The following is a 22,167-nucleotide window of genomic DNA, read 5'->3' on the forward strand; positions in this document are numbered from 1 at the left end:
AACATTATTTTTTGCTGCAGTGCATTTCACACTTCCAGGCTGATCTACAGTCCAAATGTCACAATGCCAAGTTAATTCCGAACTTGTAAACCTGCTAAATCTGCAGGGGGTTGAATACTACTTGTAGGCACTGTATATATATATATATATATATATATATATATACAGTTAGGTCCAGAAATCTTTGGACAGTGACACAATTTTGGCGAGTTGGGCTCTGCATGCCACCACATTGGATTTGAAATGAAACCTCTACAACAGAATTCAAGTGCAGATTGTAACGTTTAATTTGAAGGTTTGAACAAAAATATCTGATAGAAATTGTAGGAATTGTCACATTTCTTTACAAACACTCCACATTTTAGGAGGTCAAAAGTAATTGGACAAATAAACCAAACGCAAACAAAATATTTTTATTTTCAATATTTTGTTGCGAATCCTTTGGCGGCAATCACTGCCTTAAGTCTGGAACCCATGGACATCACCAAACGCTGAGTTTCCTCCTTCTTAATGCTTTGCCAGGCCTTTACAGCCGCAGCCTTCAGGTCTTGCTTGTTTGTGGGTCTTTCCGTCTTAAGTCTGGATTTGAGCAAGTGAAATGCATGCTCAATTGGATTAAGATCTGGTGATTGACTTGGCCATTGCAGAATGTTCCACTTTTTTGCACTCATGAACTCCTGGGTAGCTTTGGCTGTATGCTTGGGGTCATTGTCCATCTGTACTATGAAGCGCCGTCCGATCAACTTTACGGCATTTGGCTGAATCTGGGCTGAAAGTATATCATCGGTACACTTCAGAATTCATCCGGCTACTCTTGTCTGCTGTTATGTCATCAATAAACACAAGTGACCCAGTGCCATTGAAAGCCATGCATGCCCATGCCATCACGTTGCCTCCACCATGTTTTACAGAGGATGTGGTGTGCCTTGGATCATGTGCCGTTCCCTTTCTTCTCCAAACTTTTTTCTTCCCATCATTCTGGTACAGGTTGATCTTTGTCTCATCTGTCCATAGAATACTTTTCCAGAACTGAGCTGGCTTCATGAGGTGTTTTTCAGCAAATGTAACTCTGGCCTGTCTATTTTTGGAATTGATGAATGGTTTGCATCTAGATGTGAACCCTTTGTATTTACTTTCATGGAGTCTTCTCTTTACTGTTGACTTAGAGACAGATACACCTACTTCACTGAGAGTGTTCTGGACTTCAGTTGATGTTGTGAACGGGTTCTTCTTCACCAAAGAAAGTATGCGGCGATCATCCACCACTGTTGTCATCCGTGGACGCCCAGGCCTTTTTGAGTTCCCAAGCTCACCAGTCAATTCCTTTTTTCTCAGAATGTACCCGACTGTTGATTTTGCTACTCCAAGCATGTCTGCTATCTCTCTGATGGATTTTTTCTTTTTTTTCAGCCTCAGGATGTTCTGCTTCACCTCAATTGAGAGTTCCTTAGACCGCATGTTGTCTGGTCACAGCAACAGCTTCCAAATGCAAAACCATACACCTGTAATCAACCCCAGACCTTTTAACTACTTCATTGATTACAGGTTAACGAGGGAGACGCCTTCAGAGTTAATTGCAGCCCTTAGAGTCCCTTGTCCAAATACTTTTGGTCCCTTGAAAAAGAGGAGGCTATGCATTACAGAGCTATGATTCCTAAACCCTTTCTCCGATTTGGATGTGAAAACTCTCATATTGCAGCTGGGAGTGTGCACTTTCAGCCCATATTATATATATAATTGTATTTCTGAACATGTTTTTGTAAACAGCTAAAATAACAAAACTTGTGTCACTGTCCAAATATTTCTGGCCCTGACATATATATATATATATATATATATATATTTTTTTTTTTTACAAATTGTGAGAAGTAGAGCTTCTAGTCGCTGTGTATGGTAGGGCCCCACCCATATGCACGGTGCTGCCACACAGCTTCACTCACATTTCTGTTGTGCAGAACTTTTATTTTGCTCAGGACGCTGCTTGTCTCATTACTGAGTGCCCCTGTAAGAACTGGTAGTCATCAGAATTGTGAATGCAGCTCTGAAGGTGAATGAATTGTAATGTAGATTTACAATGGGGATCTATTTTTTTGGTATTAATGAGGTGTTCTGCTCTTCTGGGTCTAATCCCCGAGAAAGGGAGGACCTGCCGAGTGTTACTGGTGCGGAAACGGAGGAGGTCAGCGACTCGTTCCGGCCATCAGTGATCGGCTCAAAAGATATCTGCATTAATGTGATTGTTACATATTGGGGGTGGGACATTGTCGGGGTGTCCGGGTGCTTGTGCTCAGCGCTTGTTCATGGTTCTGTTGTTGTCGGGCTTTTGTTACATCAGAATTGTGTTTTTTAATGTTGTTGTGATTATGTTTATTACTAATCCAATTTGCTAAAATATTTTTGAGTAGGAACCAAAGTCAGTTGATGTTTTTGCCATCGTTGTGCAAATAATTACAAAATATTTTATATTTTTCAAATCACGTAATGTGGTTTAGATGCAGATTTTTGAGCATGGAGGAATATAGAGACGCGATCACTGCAGAGTCCGTAGTGCATCACGCCACTACAAGTATCATTGTTTACCTCCAGACTGTAACCCAAAACCACAGAAAACCTCCACCGGATCATCAAAATCTGGGGCCTCGGCTTCAAAAACCAATGTGTTTAGGTTCTATGTGCAGAAATGAACATGGAGCCTTTAGGAATAATCAGTGTATTGGTACGCTTCCACTTGCGTACAGCTTCTAATGCGAGAGCATCGGAAGCGATATGCCAATGGCCCTCTGTTGCGAGCATCAGCCAAGGGTCAGGTGACTGTGATGTGATCGGATCACAGCTGCAGAGAAAAGGGAGGGAGCACTTTCTCCCCATCTCCTTCGCTGCCTGTCTGTGTACATCGCACTGCAGTTGGATTACATGCGAGTGCAGTGCGATGTTTCACATGCTCCCATAGACTTGTATGGGGGCGTGTGAGCCGAGACTCGCTGTGAAACGCAGCATGCCGCTATGGCAGGAGAAATCAATCGCAGATGGGCACTGCCCCATAGTTTTGCACTAGAGTGAGAGTAATCCGATGTTTTATTGCACTCGTCCATGCAAAACGCAAGTGGAGCCGAGGCCTAAAAATGTGAGCAATCATCCAAAGAACGAACAAAGCTCTTGTTCGTTAGGTGCGATGATTTTTATCGTTCCCATTATGTGACCTGAGGTTTCCTCCGCAGCCAAGGAAATAGCGTCTCTCTAGTGGCACCAAGGAACAAAGTTTATCCACCCAAGACTCACCACAGCCGTGTAATATTCACGCATACGGCCCCTTTATTATACGGTTGTATCGGAGCGCCGTACAGCCCCTTTATTATACGGTTGTATTGGAACGCTGTACAGCTTCTTTAATATACGGTTGTATCGGAGCGCTCTACGGCCCCTTTATTATACGGTTGTATCGGAGCGCTGTACGGCCCCTTTATTATACGGTTGTATCGGAGCGCTGTACAGCCCATTTATTATACGGTTATATCAGAGCGCTGTACGGCCCCTTTATTATACGGTTGTTTCGGAGTGCTGTATGGTCTCTTTATTATACGGTTGTTTCGGAGTGCTGTATGGTCTCTTTATTATACGGCTGTATGAGAGCGCTGTACGGCCTCTTTATTATACGGTTGTATCAGAGTGCTGTACGGCCCCTTTATTATACGGTTGTATCAGAGTGCTGTATGGCCCCTTTATTATACGGTTGTTATCAGAGCGCTGTACAGCCCCTTTATTATATGGTTATATCGGAGTGCTGTACAGCCCCTTTATTATACGCTTGTATCGGAGCGCTGTATGGCCCCTTTATTATACGGTTGTATCGGAGCGCTGTACGGCCCCTTTATTATACGGTTGTATCGGAGCGCTGTACGATCCCTTTATTATACGGTTATATCGGAGCGCTGTATGGTCTCTTTATTATACGGTTGTATCGGAGCGCTATACGGTCCCTTTATTATATGGTTGTATCGGAGCGCTGTATGGCCCCCTCCATCCCTGCCGAGCCTTCCACAGAACTCACACACACGGAGAGTGGTAACGTAATACTTTTACTGGATAAAACGTGTACAAACGTCATTAAATAACAGAAAATCACAGATTGGCGACATAAAAGTGACAAGATATAAAGTAGCCCACTCGCTCACATTTTTGCCCCCATGTTGGGGAAAACTTTATATCACTGGAAAAGTTGAAAAGTGACGCAAAAAGAAATTGGGAACAGTAGTACCCAGAGCAACCAGACTTCAATTTTCTTTTTCCAACGACGTGGCATCTGGTTGCTCTGGACTACTGCCCCTATTCTCCTTGCACTTTCGGTAAACGTTCCGCATTGTATGTATACGTTGTGCGGTATCTGAAAGCTTCAGAGTCTAAAAAAGTAAAAACTTGAGTTGTCCGATTATTGCAGGGTCCGGCCAGATTATCCGGGGGCCGCTTTTCCGGCTCTGGGGTCCGATGACATGATGGATCCCTATGAAGATGTCAGTCCGGCCCAGAATTGCACTCATCATTTCCCCTCCTCTCCTTATGTCAATTGTGACCTTCGTTGGACTTTATCCATTCCCTGCAGTAAAGGTCGGGAGGGAGACATTTTCTTCGCCCGCCTCGGTGCCGCACATGTAACTTCATCCCCCACTTTGTTAGTACTAACCGTCCTTCTCACCCTACATGACCCAAATATCTATATAAATATTTCTATACATAAAAATACAAAAGCCCCAAATGTGCCCCTGTATATAAAAAAAAAAGCATTAATTTAAGTCTAAAAACCTGGGAGGGGAGGACGGGGAGGAAGAAACATTCATAGGAGAGGACTGATGTGATTCGGGAGAGCAGGAGTCGGAGTAGGGGGCGTGGGTGCGGGCGGTGGGCCCATAGTATGAGGTAGGGCAGGATGAAACAGGCAGATGGTGGGAATGACTGGGGGACAGAGAGGAAGGTGGGACGTGAGAGGGGGGAGAAACCGAATTAGAGGAGACACCAGAGTTGAGAGGGACGGGAGGGCTGGACTCGTGATGGAAGGGATACCCAGGCTGGGAATGGTGCGCGTAGCTGGAGGAGAGTCTGGTCTGCGGCAGATGATGACGGGGGGAGGACTGTGGATAAGACGCACATGTCCTGTTGGAAGCGGAGCGGCCATTGTTGAGCTGAGTTGGTGACTGGTAGGCGGCCATTGGCGCTGACGTGGCCTCTACGTGCATTGCTTGAGCCACAGAAGCAGGACGGGCCAGCTTCACCTGGCTGAGTAAGCCAAGGACCTGTTCTGGGTTATTGGGGGGCATAAATCCCTCGATGAGGGTCTGGATGGCGGTACGCAGCCGCAATCTCCATCCCTGAGGGACTTGTCTTATGTAATGTCCGAGGCTGCGGCAGAACGCATCCTCCGAGTCCTCCTCAATGTTTCTCTGAACAAAGTCTAACACTTGGCCGTCAAAGGTTTCCACAGTTGTGAAGCTCGGGGGGACGACCGCCTTCTTGTTTTTCCTCCCTGGAAGTCGATATGGTGGAGCTTGCTGGAAGGTGACGGAGGTGTTGGGGGGGATCTCGATGCAGCTCTCAGGCACCAAAACTGCTGGTCTGGCTGCAGGCAGCTCGGGCTCCGACTCCACCGGCAGGTGCTCCCGGGACGCCTTGGGGTCTCCCTCTGCCCCAGTCTTTGAGTTTGCGCTATAGTAAAACATAGCAGAAAAAAAAAACAACTTAACAGATTTGCAGCAAGAAAACAAAAAATGAGAAGAAAAAAAGAATGGAAAAAAAAATACACTTACGGCCGCAGGTCCAGGACGGGCTTCAGGAACATCAGCTGCTGCAGGTACATGTACGGCTTCTTGGTGAGTGGGGCCGACCCACTCCGACCTTCATAATTAACTATTTCCCTCCTAAACTGATCGCGAGCGCTCCGCCATCTCTTCTGGATAAGATTCTCTACAAGAAAACACAAATGAATAAGTTAGAAAAATATGTAAATCCCTGAAAATAAACACGACTGCAGAAATGGGATGAGCTCACAGCGACCGACTGACATAATGGGGTGGGGGCCACGTATGCTCAGGCAGAGGGGCCACGTATGCTCAGGCAGAGGGGCCACGTATGCTCGGGGAGGTACATATGGCACATACAGCAGACATTCAAGAACGAAGCATAAAGAACAATGATGGAATATAAACATGGAAACACTGAAAATAAAACTAATGCAGATTTACGACTTCCTTCTGTTCAATTTCCAGTCAAAACAGCCGACGTGGCAACTCTTCATTCTTCAGCGTCAGAAAAAGAAGAAATGGAAAATGTGGCAGAATTTTGTTACCATATTTTGTGCGTCGACTAGTTGTCTATTATTACTCCTTTCTGTAGAGCTCTTTTATAAATAAATGTGCAGAAATGTTTGAGAGTTTTGGGCATTTTCTTTTCTCCGGTGGATTACGATGTCCCTATAGGCCGCTTTCACACAAGTTTTTTGCCATCAGGCACAATCCGGCAAAAACCTGAAAACAACGATCCGGCGGCAAGAGACGATTTTTTTTTCCCCCATAGACTTCTATTAGCGCCGGATTGTGCCAAATGGCCTTGCGTTCCATCCAGCTTTGCTTGTCCAGTGGCTGGATGGAACGCTAAGGGGAAAGTTTTTTGTCTCCGGCGAAAAACCGTATCCCGCTGGATCCATCGCCGTACGGCGTGTTTTATAATGGAAGCCTATGGACGCCGGATCCGGCACAAAAACGGATATGTCCGCCGTATACGTTTTTTGAACTGAGCATGCTCAGTATCACAACGGATCCGTCACAAAAACGAAGGAACTGATGGAAAAAACTGATGCAACTGATCCGTTTTTCTGCCAGATCCGTTGCATCAGTTTTTTTGCCGGATCGTGCCTGATGCAAAAAAACTGATGTGTGAAAGCAGCCTTCATGTTAGTCTCGGTGGATTACGATGCCCCTGTAACGTCACTCTCCATCAGTCCATTTCAGTTCCATTTTTGGGAGGAATTTCCAGTGCAGAAAAGTTAAACTGAGCTTAAATATATTAAAGATTTGTCTATTTTTGGAATATATAAACGTTTCCCGATTTTTCTGGAAATTAATAGATTTTGACAGGACATTAAACAGAAGAGCCGGAGGTCCTTGGAACAACATTGTCGGGTCACCTAACACACATGATGGGTAATAGTCTGATATGGATGGTACCGTGGGCTTACCTAGGATCCCTTTATCCCCTTCATCCAGCTCGTCCCAGTCCGGGTACAGGCTCTGGCACACGGCGAGCCATGCCGTTGCTTTCCTATAGCGGTCGCTGTACCCTGGGTCTGATGGCCTCCAGAGCGCCGGGTGATGCTGGACCTGGCGGATCAGCTCCTCCACCCGGATGGCCATCCTCCTGTTGCGCACCTTGTAGGCCGTCTGGCTCTCTACAGGAAAAACAGGCCGGCCGCGGGACATCTCCTGTTCCTCTGGGGCCGCCCAGCCGGAAATTTGGATGTTAAAGGCAGATCAAATTCAGATGTCGAGACAGAGAGAAAAATAAGCAGCGGCTTCTGGGAGCGGAGCCGGGGCCTGATGGCGGCGAAAACAGCAAAAGCCGCTTAATTGTAACAGAGGATAAAAAGAAAAGAGGAACCTAATCTGGGTATTGTAGATTACAAAACACCGGAGACCTTGGCAGGCAGAGGCGCTGTGAGGAGCAGCTTCCCCTTCTGCACCGGCCATCGTCATCTCCTCGCGTGACGGTGCGAAAGTGAAAATTGCTCATGTGTCACACGTGACCATTTACTACAGGGAACATTACTCAGTCATTTTTTTATTCATCCAATGTAAAAAAAATAAATCTGCAAATTCTAGGTGAAAAATGTCCGTTTTGTGTACGCAGCTCACGTGCAGCGCTGTGTGTCTCTGTGGTTACTGATCGTGAATAATCTGGTTTTCGGGAACAGGAGGACAATAATATATAACTTTAACGTAAAGACACAAAGGCTTGCATGGGAGCTGCGTACACAGAACCGTAGAGGATATTCAATCAGGGACACTGCCCAAGTGCCAAAGTGGCAGATTGTGCAATGTGTCCTTAACCCATCGATTGCACCCCCCCTCCAACAATCCCCCCCCCCCCTACCGTGACCCTGAACAACCATTATGAAATAATCAATAATCAATCTGCAAACAAACAAGAACCCCCCAATAGGCTGCAATGAAGAGTTACCTGGACTGGGCTCGGGGGAGCTGATCCTGTCCTCAAACTGCTGCTCGGCGATTCCATAGGCGCCTTCATCTTGTTCGTGCTTCACCACAATGTGCTTTACATAATGACCTGAGGGGAGAGAAGAATTTGCATCAGCGGCCGGCTGTTACTTTGCAAATCAAGAGCAGAACTGCGGAGAAATAAAATGCAGAGAAAAAAAAAACAAATCTGAAGTCCGGCCTGTAAAACGGGACCGTCCGGGACCCCACAATCCGCCTGCACTGTCAGGGGACATTAAATCCATGGGAGAAGGTTTAGCAGATTAGAATAGTGGCTGTTGTTGTCATTTTTGCATGTATTTATTTTTCTGTCCGCATCGTCTTGGGTTTTGCTTTTGTAGGACGAGTTGTAGTTTTGAATGACAACATTCAGTTTACTATTTAATGTAGTCAGAAATGGGGGAAAATGTAAAAATGAAGTGAAATAGTGAAAAAAATGAATTGAGGAAAAAAAAAAAAACACCAATAAAATTATTAATAAGATTATATACACACATATATATATATATACACATTATATATATATATATATATATATATATATATATATATATATATATGTATATATATAAAAAAAATTGTGTGTGTGTATATATATATTATATATATTATATATATTACCAGTTACAGAAAATCACCACACAACCAAATATTTTTTTTCTTTTGGCCATATTTATTTATAATTATTTCTTTTACGGAGTTCCTTATGTTAATTGTTTAAATAAAAAAAATTATAGCAGCTAAAATTACCAAATACTTCCAGTTAACTTATACTTCATAATGGAGTGTAGAACTGGGCTCGGGTTGTGGTGTTTTTTTTTTCCCCTATACAGTGGAACCTTGGATTAAGAGTAACTTGGTTTAAGAGCGTTCTGCAAGACAAGCAAAGCTTTTTACAAATTTGTAACTTGGTTTAAGAGCAATGCTTTGCAATAAGAGCAAATACTCACCGAGCACACGTCCGGTTCTGTCCTTTCACCGCGCTCTGACCCGCTCTGGAGGTAACTTTCTGTACATATGTACTGTATACAGTATACCATTGTACAGTACAGTATATACTATATAGTATGTCTATCAAATTGCATTTGTGGATACAGTATTGTACTCTCTTTCTGCTGACCAGTGCAGCACATCGCTTATACTGTATCTCTCCCACAACAATTCTATTGTAAGCTAAAGTGCAGTTTAATTTTCTTTATATGCTTTTTACTGTACTGTACAGTATTTTGTATTAGTGTAATGTAATAATTTTATATGAATACAGTATATTTCATTGTATTACTGTAATAACTTTGTATAAATACAGTGAATATTTTTGGGTTGTGGAACGAATTGTCTGCATTTCAATTATTTCCTATGGGAAAATTTGCTTTGATATAAGAGTAACTTGGTTTAAGAGCAGACTCCCGGAACCAATTAAACTCGTAATCCAAGGTTCCACTGTATAATATATATATATATATATATTATATATATATATAGTGTGTGTATGTATATATATATATATTTATTTCCCTTTGTTGGTTGCTGGAGATTTGTGAGGGATCGGTTAATGTGCTGATATATTTTTATTGAAAGCATTTTGAGATATAAGATTCAATCTTATTTTTTGTAGGTAGGCGCTGAAAAAAAAAAAAAATAGCAATCCTGGTGTTTCAGGGTTTTTTTTATATGCCATTTACGTTATGTGTTAAAAATGTTATATGTGAGGTGATATTGAATATGTTGAATTTCTTATTTTTTAATAGGAAAAGGGGTGTTAGTCCAGATTATATATATTCACATTTTACTCTTTACATTTCACTTTATTTTTGGGGAATTTGAATCTGTGATTATTTGACTATTTGTACTATACACAATGGCAGAAGAGCGACAATCCCGGGTCGGCTTATTTCGGAGCGGCTCTCGCTATTACCTGAGCTGCTCTCCGGACTTTCCTCCTCCTCGTACATTTCTTCGTTCCTGGTGGAGGAATCGTCCTCGTTTCTTTCCTCCTTTATCACCATTTCTGGATTCATCACTGAATACCCTGCTAAAGATAAAAGAGCACAGGACGTATCAGCAACAAGTAATGTCATCAAATAAGCCAATTACGGTCCTCGGTGCACCCTGTGTGTGGCAGAGGACATCAGTCCGTCTGATGGTTTTGCATCCTGTCTTCCTCAGTGGTGACTCACAGCTTTCTCTGCAGACCGTGCTCATCTAGGCAAGTCAGCGCTGTCAATCACCAGCGAGGGAGGTGGGGGAATATGCAAAATCAGCAGCGGAACAGTGCACCCATCCCCTTAGCCGCACCCAGGGTGCCCGAGCCCACTAATAGGCATGTTTGATTAACCCTCAGTTTCTGCAGAACAGAGGAGCGATTAGATCACTAGGAGCCCAGATTCATTACTGCCGTTTTGACTATTTATTGTTTAGGTTTTTCCAGTTTCCAAATTGTTTTTTTTTTTTTTTAGTTCCCTTATAACTCTGCAAAAAAAAAAAAAAATGAGCCCAGAATCATTCACTTTATGAATCTCCATAAACTGATCTATATTTATAGCTGACGGATTGATGCAGATAAAAGCAGATGACCTCTTTGCTTGCTGTGGGTTGGGGATATTTTTTTCTCTCTTTTCCCTGCCTTTTTTGCTTGCGGTGCCATATCTTTTGGCTCTTTTAGGAAGTGGTTGGGGAAACGGCTGGAAAGAAGCAAAATCTACATCCGAGCAGAAGTCTTCACGCCTTGAGCAGCCTTGTCATGTGCTAGAAGCAGCAGGCAACTGTCAGGAGGATGGGGTGGATATTACTGTGCGAGCGTGGATGGACAGAGGCCGCCCGGGGCCTTATGGAGTCGCGCTCCACTCCACACACTTTATATACGGGTGTGAGGGAAATCCTGAGATATGAGAATTATGACGTTTAGTCATGTCAGCCAGCTGGCCCCACACCTACACCCCCCTCCCTGCACACACAGAGATTCCCCTCAGATCACTCAGCATCTGGGAAGGTGTCAAATTCAATTACACTGCCAAGCCAGAGGAAGACCCCCTGGGGGGATATGTCCATTCATCATGGGAGTGGGTGGGAAACTGGAAAACCTTCAGAAGCTCCAAATGGGTCCAAGACCCTCATTCCCAGCAGGAGTTCATATTCCCGACTCCATAACGTCATACACAGTTATGATATTACCGTGCGTCTGAGCCACACCCCCCTACATCGTTAAAATTGGGACTCCGAGCCGCATCTCTGCATACCCTCGAATTCTTTGTTGCGCCCTGGGGCGGCGAGATACAGAGAACTGCAAGTAGGAGTCCGGTAGAGGAGTCGTGCTTGGACTCGGTAGGCAGAGGGGACACAGGTGGATTCGATGACACCAGAACCGTCCCGATCGGCCCTCCCAGTCCGGAGTTGTGGATAATATTCACTTTGGGATATTATTTTAGGCTCAGGATAGGGATGGGGCAGTACACCCCTGCGAGGTCACCAGGGGGAGGGGACATGGATTGTAGCCAGTTTGATAAAGACAATGTGGACATTTTTGTCTCCAGTCTTTACTCGGGGGTCGTGTATACTAAACACGTGAGAAAGTCCATAGAACTCTGGTCGAACGGCACCCCCCCTGTAGCCAGACGCATAAGGTAACTGCTTGATCTGACTGTAACCACGTCTTATCTGTAAATGTACTCTGACATATATATATATATATATATATATATATATATATATTCTGTAAATTCCATATTGTATATATTGTAGTTTCTAGTGTGCCCTTACGGCGATTAAAAATATATAATTTAATCTTGGGCTGTTCTGTTGTCTCGATCCTGAATTCCACGTCTGTGGGTTCGGCGTAATAGTTATCATAATCGATTGGTGGCAGCGAGTTTATGCCAAGGATCATTGTGGGGCAACCAGTGAGATCAGGGGAGGATTAGATATATTCCGCCGCAGGAGTCGGGGGAATATATACCTTACTCTCACCGGGAACCCTTCAATCATCGGCATAGTAGAATAGCGGCCTCCTGGCTTATTGTCAGGCAATTCCATAATTGACCTGGCTATAAGAGGGGCGCTAGAGAGCGAGTCACGTGCTTGCTCTGTCGGGTAGGTGGAAAGGGGGGCTGTAACTTCCTCTTCCTCCCCTCTTTTCATGATAACGGGCACGACTGAAAATGAACACAGCTGATCAGTGCCGGGGACGAGACCCCCACTAGTGTGATAACCCATCCTGATTGGTCACCTGCGCTGGTCTCCGAGCATCCGTCACACTGAGGGTCATACAGGTCTTCCTCCTCGATCTTCACCATGATCCCCGGCTTCACCATGTTACATTCTGCAAGAAGGAAACAAAATAAAATGTAAATCAATGGGACAAACGGACCTCGGCTACAAAAGAAACTCTCCACAGACGTCAGGACCTGAAGAGACGTCCGATGTGCTGCCGAGGAAGAATTTATCCACACACTGCAGAACACACACTAAAAACCGACCCCTGGTGCAGATTATAAAGCCGCAGCTCATTAATACATTATACTGCAGATTTAAGCCTTTGCAATACGAGGGGTGAAGCCTGCAAGAAGTCGAGGACAACTAAATCCTCGAAAAGAACAGGGGAGATATTACATTGAGGGAATTCCACAGCGCCTTGGTGCCCCGGCCCTCGCAGTTGGACACCGGCATGACACCCCAGCCCCCCCGCAGTCGGACACCGGCACGACACCCCGGCCACCCGCATTCGGACGCCGGTACAACGCCACGGCCCCCTGTGGATGTTCGCCATCGCGGAGCCAGGATACATTCCTGTGACTGACAATACATACTGATCTGGGAACCTACCAAGAGACTTGAATGAACGGCAGCGCTCCATCATCTCTCGAGGACCAAGTCCCTCTTTTCTTAAAGCAGAAAGCTACTCAGGGGGTAGAGGATAAAAGCTCCAATCTGTCATCAATGATGATATACCGGTAACCCTAAAAATAAAAATAAAAAAAATAAAATTTAAAAAAAAAAAAAAATAAAAAAAAAAAAAATCACATCTGGTAAATTTTCTAACAATTAACTTTAGAAAGAGTAATAGAACTTTGAATGACTTTATATATTTGGGAGGCACTTTACATGTGGAGCAGGTCCTAAGACCCCCAACCATATTACTCAGTACCCCAAGCAATGCACAGCTCAACAGACAGGAGTGCACCGCTATAGGCTCAGGATCAGTAATGTAATGTATGTACACAGTGACCGCACCAGCAGAATAGTGAGTGCAGCTCTGGAGTATAATACAGGAGGTAACTCAGGATCAGTAATGTAATGTATGTACACAGTGACTGCACCAGCAGAATAGTGAGTGCAGCTCTGGAGTATAATACAGGAGGTAACTCAGGATCAGTAATGTATGTACACAGTGACTGCACCAGCAGAATAGTGAGTGCAGCTCTGGAGTATAATGCAGGAGGTAATATAGTAATAATATATATAAGCTGTAATATTACATCTAAAGTGTGGATTTCCAGCGATGAGTTTGAAGATTATCTGCCTCTTAGGACACGTCAGTAGTAAATCAGGCACCTTAGTAGCCCCTGTGTCTCCTTCTCTATATACAGATCTGTATACAGGGGAAATGCTGACAAGGGCAGATCATCATTTTGCCAAATAAATAGAATTACAGATCCCGTCCTCTCCGCAGCTCTCTGTCTGATCCTCTCCTCCGGCCTCTCTGCAGCTCGCGGTCTGATCCTCTCCTCCGGCCTTCTCTGCACCTCGCGGTCTGATCCTCTCCTCTGGCCTTTCTGCAGCTCGCGGTCTGATCCTCTCCTCCGGCCTCTCTGCAGCTCGCGGTCTGATCCTCTCCTCCGGCCTCTCTGCAGCTCGCGGTCTGATCCTCTCCTTCGGCCTCTCTGCAGCTCTGTCGGATCCTCTCCTCCGGCCTCTCTGCAGCTCTGTCTGATCCTCTCCTCTGGCCTCTCTGCACCTCGCGGTCTGATCCTCTCCTCTGGCCTCTCTGCACCTCGCGGTCTGATCCTCTCCTCCGGCCTCTCTGCAGCTCTCTGTCTGATCCTCCGGCCTCTCCGCAGCTCGCGGTCTGATCCTCTCCTCCGGCCTTTCTGCAGCTCTCTGTCTGATCCTCTCCTCCGGCCTCTCCGCAGCTCTCTGTCTGCTACTCTCCTCCGGCCTCTCCGCAGCTCTCTGTCTGCTCCTCTCCTCCGGCCTCTCCGCAGGTCTCTGTCTGCTCCTCTCCTCCGGCCTTTCTGCAGCTCTCTGTCTGCTCCTCTCCTCCGGCCTCTCCACAGCTCTCTGTCTGATGCTCTCCTCCGGCCTCTCTGCAGCTCGCGGTCTGATGCTCTCCTCCGGCCTCTCTGCAGCTCGCGGTCTGATCCTCTCCTCCGGCCTCTCTGCAGCTCGCGGTCTGATCCTCTCCTCCGGCCTCTCTGCAGCTCGCGGTCTGATCCTCTCCTCCGGCCTCTCCGCAGCTCGCGGTCTGATCCTCTCCTCCGGCCTCTCTGCAGCTCGCGGTCTGATCCTCTCCTCCGGCCTCTCTGCAGCTCGCGGTCTGATCCTCTCCTCCGGCGTCTCTGCAGCTTGCGGTCTGATTCTCTCCTCCGGCCTCTCTGCAGCTCGCGGTCTGATCCTCTCCTCCGGCCTCTCTGCAGCTCGCGGTCTGATCCTCTCCTCCGGCGTCTCTGCAGCTTGCGGTCTGATTCTCTCCTCCGGCCTCTCTGCAGTTCGCGATCTGATCCTCTCCTCCGGCCTTCTCTGCAGCTCGCGGTCTGATCCTCTCCTCCGGCCTTCTCTGCAGCTCGCGGTCTGATCCTCTCCTTTGGCCGTGGACATCACACTCTGCTGTGACATTATCTATTTTTCACCCCATTCCTGACACCATGATGTGATTTTTCTCACTGCCAGCAGCGATCAAACAACAGCAGAAAAAAGAAAGGCTGCGGGGTATTTGCTGCAAGTGAGACATAAAATACACAAAGAGCTGTGGGTACAAAATATCTATGGATGACTGCGCGGATCCACAATAGAAAACATTCTCAAATATCCCCTTAGGGAATTCAGAATTAAAAGGGGCGTCTGGGACGTAGATAAAGATGGCCTAACAGTAGGGTCATTGGTATCAAATCTGTGAAGTACGGCATCAGCTCCCATGGAGGCCAAATATATTATATACACACAAATACATACGAGGGGCTGCTGATAAGTCTTTGGCTTTGCACAGAAAGAAACTAAATGGGATGATGAAGCTTTCCATTTCCTCTACTGATAACACCACACTTCTTACATCGGTATTCCAGGTTCTGTAAGCCTAGCAAAAAGAAGGATTTCGGTTGTGGCTCAAACCAGGCATCCGTAGCAGCCATGGCATCAGAAATGGTGTGAAATTTGGTCCCTTGAGTGTTTCTTCAGGTTTGGAAACAGATAATAGTCGGAGGGAGCTAGATCTGGTGAATAAGGTGGGTGGTCATCAGCCGGAAGCCCAGCTCTGCCAGTTTTGCCGTGGTCGCTTGTGCGGTGTGAGCGGAGGCGTTGTCTTGCAGGACAAGCACCTTTTGGCCTTCAGAGCTGCCTTCAATTGGTCCAAAAGTTCAATGTAATGGCTTGCATTGATGGTGGAACCCTTTTGAAGGTAGTCCACTAGCAGCACACCCTCCTTATCCCAGAACACAGACGCCATCACCTTAGTGGCTGATTTTCGCACCCTAAACTTCTTTGGATGAGGAGAACCACTGCGCCTCCACTCTTTTGACTGCTCCTTGTTTTCAGGCTCATACAAATAAATCCAGGGCTCATCCACAGTGACCGGTCGCTCCAGGAAGATCTTATCAGTCCAAAAACGCTGACAAATGGAGCGGGAAGTTGTCACTCGCTGCTTCTCTGATCTGTTGTCAAACATTTGGGGACCCACTTTGCAGATCGCTTCCTCATGTCCAAATGTTCATGGATAATGACACAAACACGTTCACGGGATATCCCCATGATGTCTGCTATTGCTTTAGCTGAAATTCGTGTATTCTCCAATATGAGGTTGTGCACAGCATCAACGATCTCCAGAACAACGACCACTCTCGGGCGTCCAGGACGTTCCTCATCATTGGGGCTGAAGTGGCCCGTTTTAAATTTGGCAACCCAGTTCTTACCTGTGGAATATGAAGGGCATTGATCCTCCAATGCCTGCGACATATCACCATGAATATCCTTCATGGCCTTTCCTTGCAAAAACAAGAATTTTATCCCTCCTCTGCTCTCAGTTGTTGTGAATATCGCATTAGACTCCGGCAATTTATTTTCCCGCGTGCGGAGAACACTGTTGCCATAAGCAACAAACACAAAATTTTGAAAACATATATTAGACACATAAGGCTTTATGTGATGTAACATTCATTACCATAGAAACAAAATAAGATCACCAAGCCAAAGACTTATCAGCAGCCCGTCATGCTGCTCTGACTCTGGACATCCGGATGCTGCAGGAGCTGCTAACAAGCTGTCCGGTGGGGGGTGCGGGACATTGGACTGGTGTAGGGGGGGGGTGCGGGGTATCGGACCACCACTGATCTGATACTTATAATCGCTCATCTAAGTGCTGGACAACCCGTTTAATTAAAAAATGGCCCCCTCACAAAGGACAGGCGGTGGTCAGCTGACAGTCAGGAGATCCCTGCTCAGCACGGTCCCCGTTTTTGGCCATCTGTAAGAAGTCCTCATGTTCTGCATTCCTCAGATTTGCTCGCTGCCTCCTTGTTTTACTATGTCGGTTTGTGTGGCCATCTGCCATTGATAAATTGCCTTCAGGAAGAGCAGCGATCCCTGAGCAGAGACGTCTGCGCACACACAGAGCCATATGTCATCGCAACGGCCGTATTACATCCAGAACCCGAACAGAAAAAACGCATTTCACAGAATTCTGCCAAACAACCAAGTTACACGGCTGACTGCAGAGCGGCGCGCTGACCGCCCTCCCCCATAGCCACAGGCACATATGGAGGGAAGCGCGGCCCTCTGCAGATCATTACTCCTCCGCCCGGTGATGCATCCCCGTGTGTGTCTGTGTATGTATGTACTATATACTGTATATATATGCCCTCGTCCAATGTGACCCATCAGAGGTGGATAATAATAATAATAATTAATAATAATTTTATTCATTTATATAGCGCTATTAATTCCACAGCGCTTTACATACATCAGGAACACTGTCCCCATTGGGGCTCACAATCTAAAGTCCCTATCTGTATGTCTTTGGAGTGTGGGAGGAAACCGGAGTACCCGGAGGAAACCCACGCAAACACGGGGAGAACATACAAACTCCTTGCAGATAGTGTCCTTGGTGGGATTTGAACCCAGGACCCCAGCGCTGCAAGACTGCAGTGCTAACCACTGAGCCACCGTGCCGCCGTGGATTAACCACTCTTCATTGAGTCTCCCGGCCTTCCATCTTTTCGCCTCCTTCACACCCGCGTATTTCCACCAGCAATTTGCATCAGTATTTGTAAGTCAAAGCCATGAGCGGATCCAGCGTGCGACACGTGCAAATCTCTTCATTCCATTTCATCTTTTTTTTTTCTGCTGCGTCTAGTTTTGGCTTACAAATACTGATGCAAAATACCAATATACGCCCCCCGTCAGTGACCTCAGGCCCCAGAAGTACCCGGCGAGGCTCCGTGTGCAGCCCCAATCACTAGTAATTAACAATACGTTTTACTTCTACAGCAACTACATATTCAGCAGCACTAAAATTCTGCAGATACAGGAGGAGTGCGAGATACAGGAGGAGTGCGAGATACAGGAGGAGCGCGAGATACAGGAGGAGCGCGAGATACAGGAGGAGCGCGAGATACAGGAGGAGTGCGAGATACAGGAGGAGTGCGAGATACAGGAGGAGTGCGAGATACAGGAGGAGTGCGGGTCCTGACCACAAGCTACAATCCAAGGAAATATAACGGGGACAAAAAGGTAACAAGCGCTCTCTGTACAGTCCGGCCCTCAGCATAGTAAATAACGCAGCATCTACCGGACTCTACAGGTACAAAGTGCTTCTGAGGTCACATTACATCAGATGTGCCGCTGAGCGCTGGTACCGTCCGCTGAGCAATGGTACCGTCCGCTGAGCACTGGTACCGTCCGCTGAGCACTGGTACCGTCCGCTGAGCACTGGTACCGTCCGCTGAGCACTGGTACCGTCCGCTGAGCACTGGTACCGTCCGCTGAGCACTGGTACCGTCCGCTGAGCACTGGTACCGTCCGCTGAGCACTGGTACCGTCCGCTGACCACTGGTACCGTCCGCTGACCACTGGTCATGTCACCAGGGTCCTCCTGACTTCACAGGACAGACCCTGCTGGACACAGACATGAGCAGATCTCTAGTGGGAGATACACCGCACACTGCCCCATCACACAGTGCCCAGTATAGTAACACCTCATCACATGCTGGTGCGCGGCCGCTGACTGCTCGATGCTCCCTACAATAATAACTACTCCTGATAACATCGATCCTCATAATAAAGGACAAACTGATGCTGGAGAGCGCGACTACTGTAATACTGCACCGGGCAACCAAAATAATCACTAAGGCTGCTTTCACACTACGTTTTTTAGCATGCGTCATGAATTTTTTTTGCTGTAAAAGCGGATCCTGTTTTTACAAAGAAAAACGCATGTCTTATTTTGCAGGATCCTGTCACTGGATGTTTAGGGGCGGGCATTGGAGTCATGTGATCGGGAGTGAGGGGAACTGAACATGACAGACTGGGAGCCGGTATCTGACAGCTGCGGAGGCTCGTAACCAAGGTAAACATCGGGTAACTTGCTTGGATACCCGATATTTACCTTGGTTACGAGCGTCTGCAGCTGCTAGGACCCGGGGTCCCTGCACACGTAACCAAGGTAAACATCGGGTAACTTGCTTGGATACCCGATATTTACCTTTGTTACGAGCGTCTGCAGCTGCTAGGAGCCGGGCTCCCTGCACATGTAACCAAGGTAAACATCGGGTATCCAAGCAAGTTACCCGATGTTTACCTTGGTTACGAGCCTCCGCAGCTCTCAGGTAGGAAGGGGGGGAGAAAGAGGGAGGGGGAGAGAAGAGGGAGGGGGAGAGAAGAGGGAGGGGGAGAGAAGAGGGAGGGGGAGAGAAGAGGGAGGGGGAGAGAAGAGGGAGGGGGAGAGAAGAGGGAGGGGGAGAGAAGAGGGAGGGGGAGAGAAGAGGGAGGGGGAGAGAAGAGGGAGGGGGAGAGAAGAGGGAGGGGGAGAGAAGAGGGAGGGGGAGAGAAGAGGGAGGGGGAGAGAAGAGGGAGGGGGAGAGAAGAGGGAGGGGGAGAGAAGAGGGAGGGGGAGAGAAGAGGGAGGGGGAGAGAAGAGGGAGGGGGAGAGAAGAGGGAGGGGGAGAGAAGAGGGAGGGGGAGAGAAGAGGGAGGGGGAGAGAAGAGGGAGGGGGAGAGAAGAGGGAGGGGGAGAGAAGAGGGAGGGGGAGAGAAGAGGGAGGGGGAGAGAAGAGGGAGGGGGAGAGAAGAGGGAGGGGGAGAGAGGGACTGATCACACCAGGCTGGTTTCTGGGCATGCTCAGTAGAGCAAGCAGGATCCTGCCTATCAGCATGCCAGCGTTCACATACGTTTGCATGTAGTATAGTCAGGATCCAGCAATTTGCAGTATTTGGACGCAGCTCAAAAACGCTACAAGGAGCGTTTTTGAAAAAAAGTTAAAAAACTGCAACTTGCTGGATCCTCACTATAACGCACGCAAACGCATGTGAACGCATGTGGACGCGAGTCCATTGCAAATGCATTGAAATGAAAACGCATTTACACTGGATCCGTTTTTGCGTTAAAAAAAACATTCATGACGCATGTTAAAAAAAAACGTAGTGTGAAAGCCGCCTAACACTGACAATATACACTGCACCGGGAACACTCTACACCACACACACTGCACCGAATGCTGCTCTACACCACACACAATACACCGGGCGCCACCCTACATAGCAAGCTCATGCATCCCATCAGGCACTGCCCTACACGGTGCACCACTCTCCAACCCGCATACTTACACACTACACCAAGCGCTGCTCTACACCACAAGCTACTTCGGGCGCACACACTACATCCAGCAGCGCTCTACACCGCACACAGTACACCCGCCACCGCTGTACACTGCATACATTACACCGGGCGCAATGCACCACTCTACTCCGGGCACACCACATCACACCGCTCTACACCGGGCACACCACATCAAACCGCTCTACACCGGGCACACCACGAGCGACTCTACACCGGCACACCGCGCATCGCTCTACATTGGGCACACCACATCACACCGCGCATCGCTTTACACCGGGCACACCACATCACGCATCGATCTACACCGGGCACACCACATCACGCATCGATCTACACCGGGCACACCACATCGATCTACACCGGGCACACCACATCGCGCTACAGCAGGGCACTGCTCAACACTACATCACACTGTGCATCGCTCTACACCGGGTACACCACATCGCGCCACTGCTCTACACCGGGCACACCACATCATACCGCTCTACACCAGGCACACCACATCATACCGCTCTACACCAGGCACACCACATCGCGCCACTGCTCTACACCGGACACACCACATCATACCGCTCTACACCAGGCACACCACATCGCGCCACTGCTCTACACCGGGTACACCACATCACGCATCGCTCTACACCAGGCACACCACATCGCGCCACTGCTCTACACCGGGTACACCACATCACGCATCGCTCTACACCGGGTACACCACATCACGCATCGCTCTACACCGGGTACACCACATCACGCATCGCTCTACACCGGGTACACATCACACCACGCATTGCTCTACACCGGGCACACCACGCACCGCTCTACACCGGGCACACCACACCACGCACCGCTCTACACCGGGCACACCACACCACGCACCGCTCTACACCGGGCACACCACATCGCACTACACCGGGCACATCACATCGCACTACACCGGGCACACCACATCACACCACGCACCGCTCTACACCGGGTACACCACATCACGCATTGCTCTACACCGGGTACACCACATCGCACTACACTGGGCACATCACATTACACCGCGCATCGCTTTACACCGGGCACTGTACACCGGGCACTGCTCTACTCCGGGCACAGTACACCGGGGCACTGCTCTACTCCGGGCACAGTACACCGGGGCACTGCTCTACTCCGGGCACAGTACACCGGGGCACTGCTCTACTCCGGGCACAGTACACCGGGGCACTGCTCTACACCGGGCACAGTACACCGGGGCACTGCTCTACACCGGGCACAGTACACCGGGGCACTGCTCTACTCCGGGCACAGTACACCGGGGCACTGCTCTACTCCGGGCACAGTACACCGGGGCACTGCTCTACACCGGGCACAGTACACCGGGGCACTGCTCTACACCGGGCACAGTACACCGGGGCACCGCTCTACACCGGGCACAGTACACCGGGGCACTGCTCTACACCGGGCACAGTACACCGGGGCACCGCTCTCCACCGGGCACTACATATCGGTTCTGCAGCCACTTCTCCTGCGCCTTATTACACAGTGCCGGTAACGGGTCACTACGTCGCCGGGTGTCGGTCCGGTTTGACCACGCCCCCCACATAAGTGATGACATCTGACCTGCGCACGTCCTGGTCCGCGCCCGCCTCCTCCCGGCAGCGGAGCCGCAGTCTCAGGTAAACGCTAGAGCGCGGAGCAGCCGGCAGTCACCCGCGGCAGCCATTACTTCTCAGCGTTACGTGGGGTTGTGGCAAACACATCTGGAAAGCGATAGGCTGTAGGAGTGACACCGAGGCCGGGAGGATTGTGGGAATGGGAGTTCAGGCTTACTTCTTTCTAACTGAGCACCTTCCAGCGAGGAACTGCATTTACCAGAAGGCAGCG

The 22,167-nt window shown here is 48.2% G+C and overlaps 1 protein-coding gene across 4 annotated transcripts in view; it reads right to left on the minus strand.

The window, feature by feature from the left end:
- The window catches only part of LOC142250855 (uncharacterized), a 41,206-nt gene extending 19,179 nt beyond the window's left edge, over positions 1 to 22,027 (minus strand). The window contains exons 1-8 of one of the 4 annotated variants that reach the window (XM_075323124.1): positions 21,904 to 22,027; positions 13,077 to 13,210; positions 12,481 to 12,573; positions 10,174 to 10,287; positions 8,221 to 8,328; positions 7,223 to 7,474; positions 5,796 to 5,952; positions 4,066 to 5,694 (exon numbers count right to left, since the gene is read on the minus strand). In XM_075323124.1, coding sequence (XP_075179239.1) covers positions 4,779 to 5,694; positions 5,796 to 5,952; positions 7,223 to 7,474; positions 8,221 to 8,328; positions 10,174 to 10,287; positions 12,481 to 12,573; positions 13,077 to 13,110 — 1,674 coding nt within the window. In that variant the 5' untranslated portion in view covers positions 13,111 to 13,210; positions 21,904 to 22,027 and the 3' untranslated portion in view covers positions 4,066 to 4,778. Of the gene's footprint in view, positions 1 to 4,065; positions 5,695 to 5,795; positions 5,953 to 7,222; positions 7,475 to 8,220; positions 8,329 to 10,173; positions 10,291 to 12,480; positions 12,574 to 13,076; positions 13,211 to 21,903 lie in introns of those variants that run through there. The other 3 variants (XM_075323123.1, XM_075323126.1, XM_075323125.1) reach the window with 3 other exon arrangements.
- Positions 22,028 to 22,167: the final 140 nt, after the last annotated feature.

This window comes from Anomaloglossus baeobatrachus, chromosome 9, assembly GCF_048569485.1.
Source record: "Anomaloglossus baeobatrachus isolate aAnoBae1 chromosome 9, aAnoBae1.hap1, whole genome shotgun sequence".
Lineage (NCBI taxonomy): Eukaryota > Metazoa > Chordata > Amphibia > Anura > Aromobatidae > Anomaloglossus > Anomaloglossus baeobatrachus.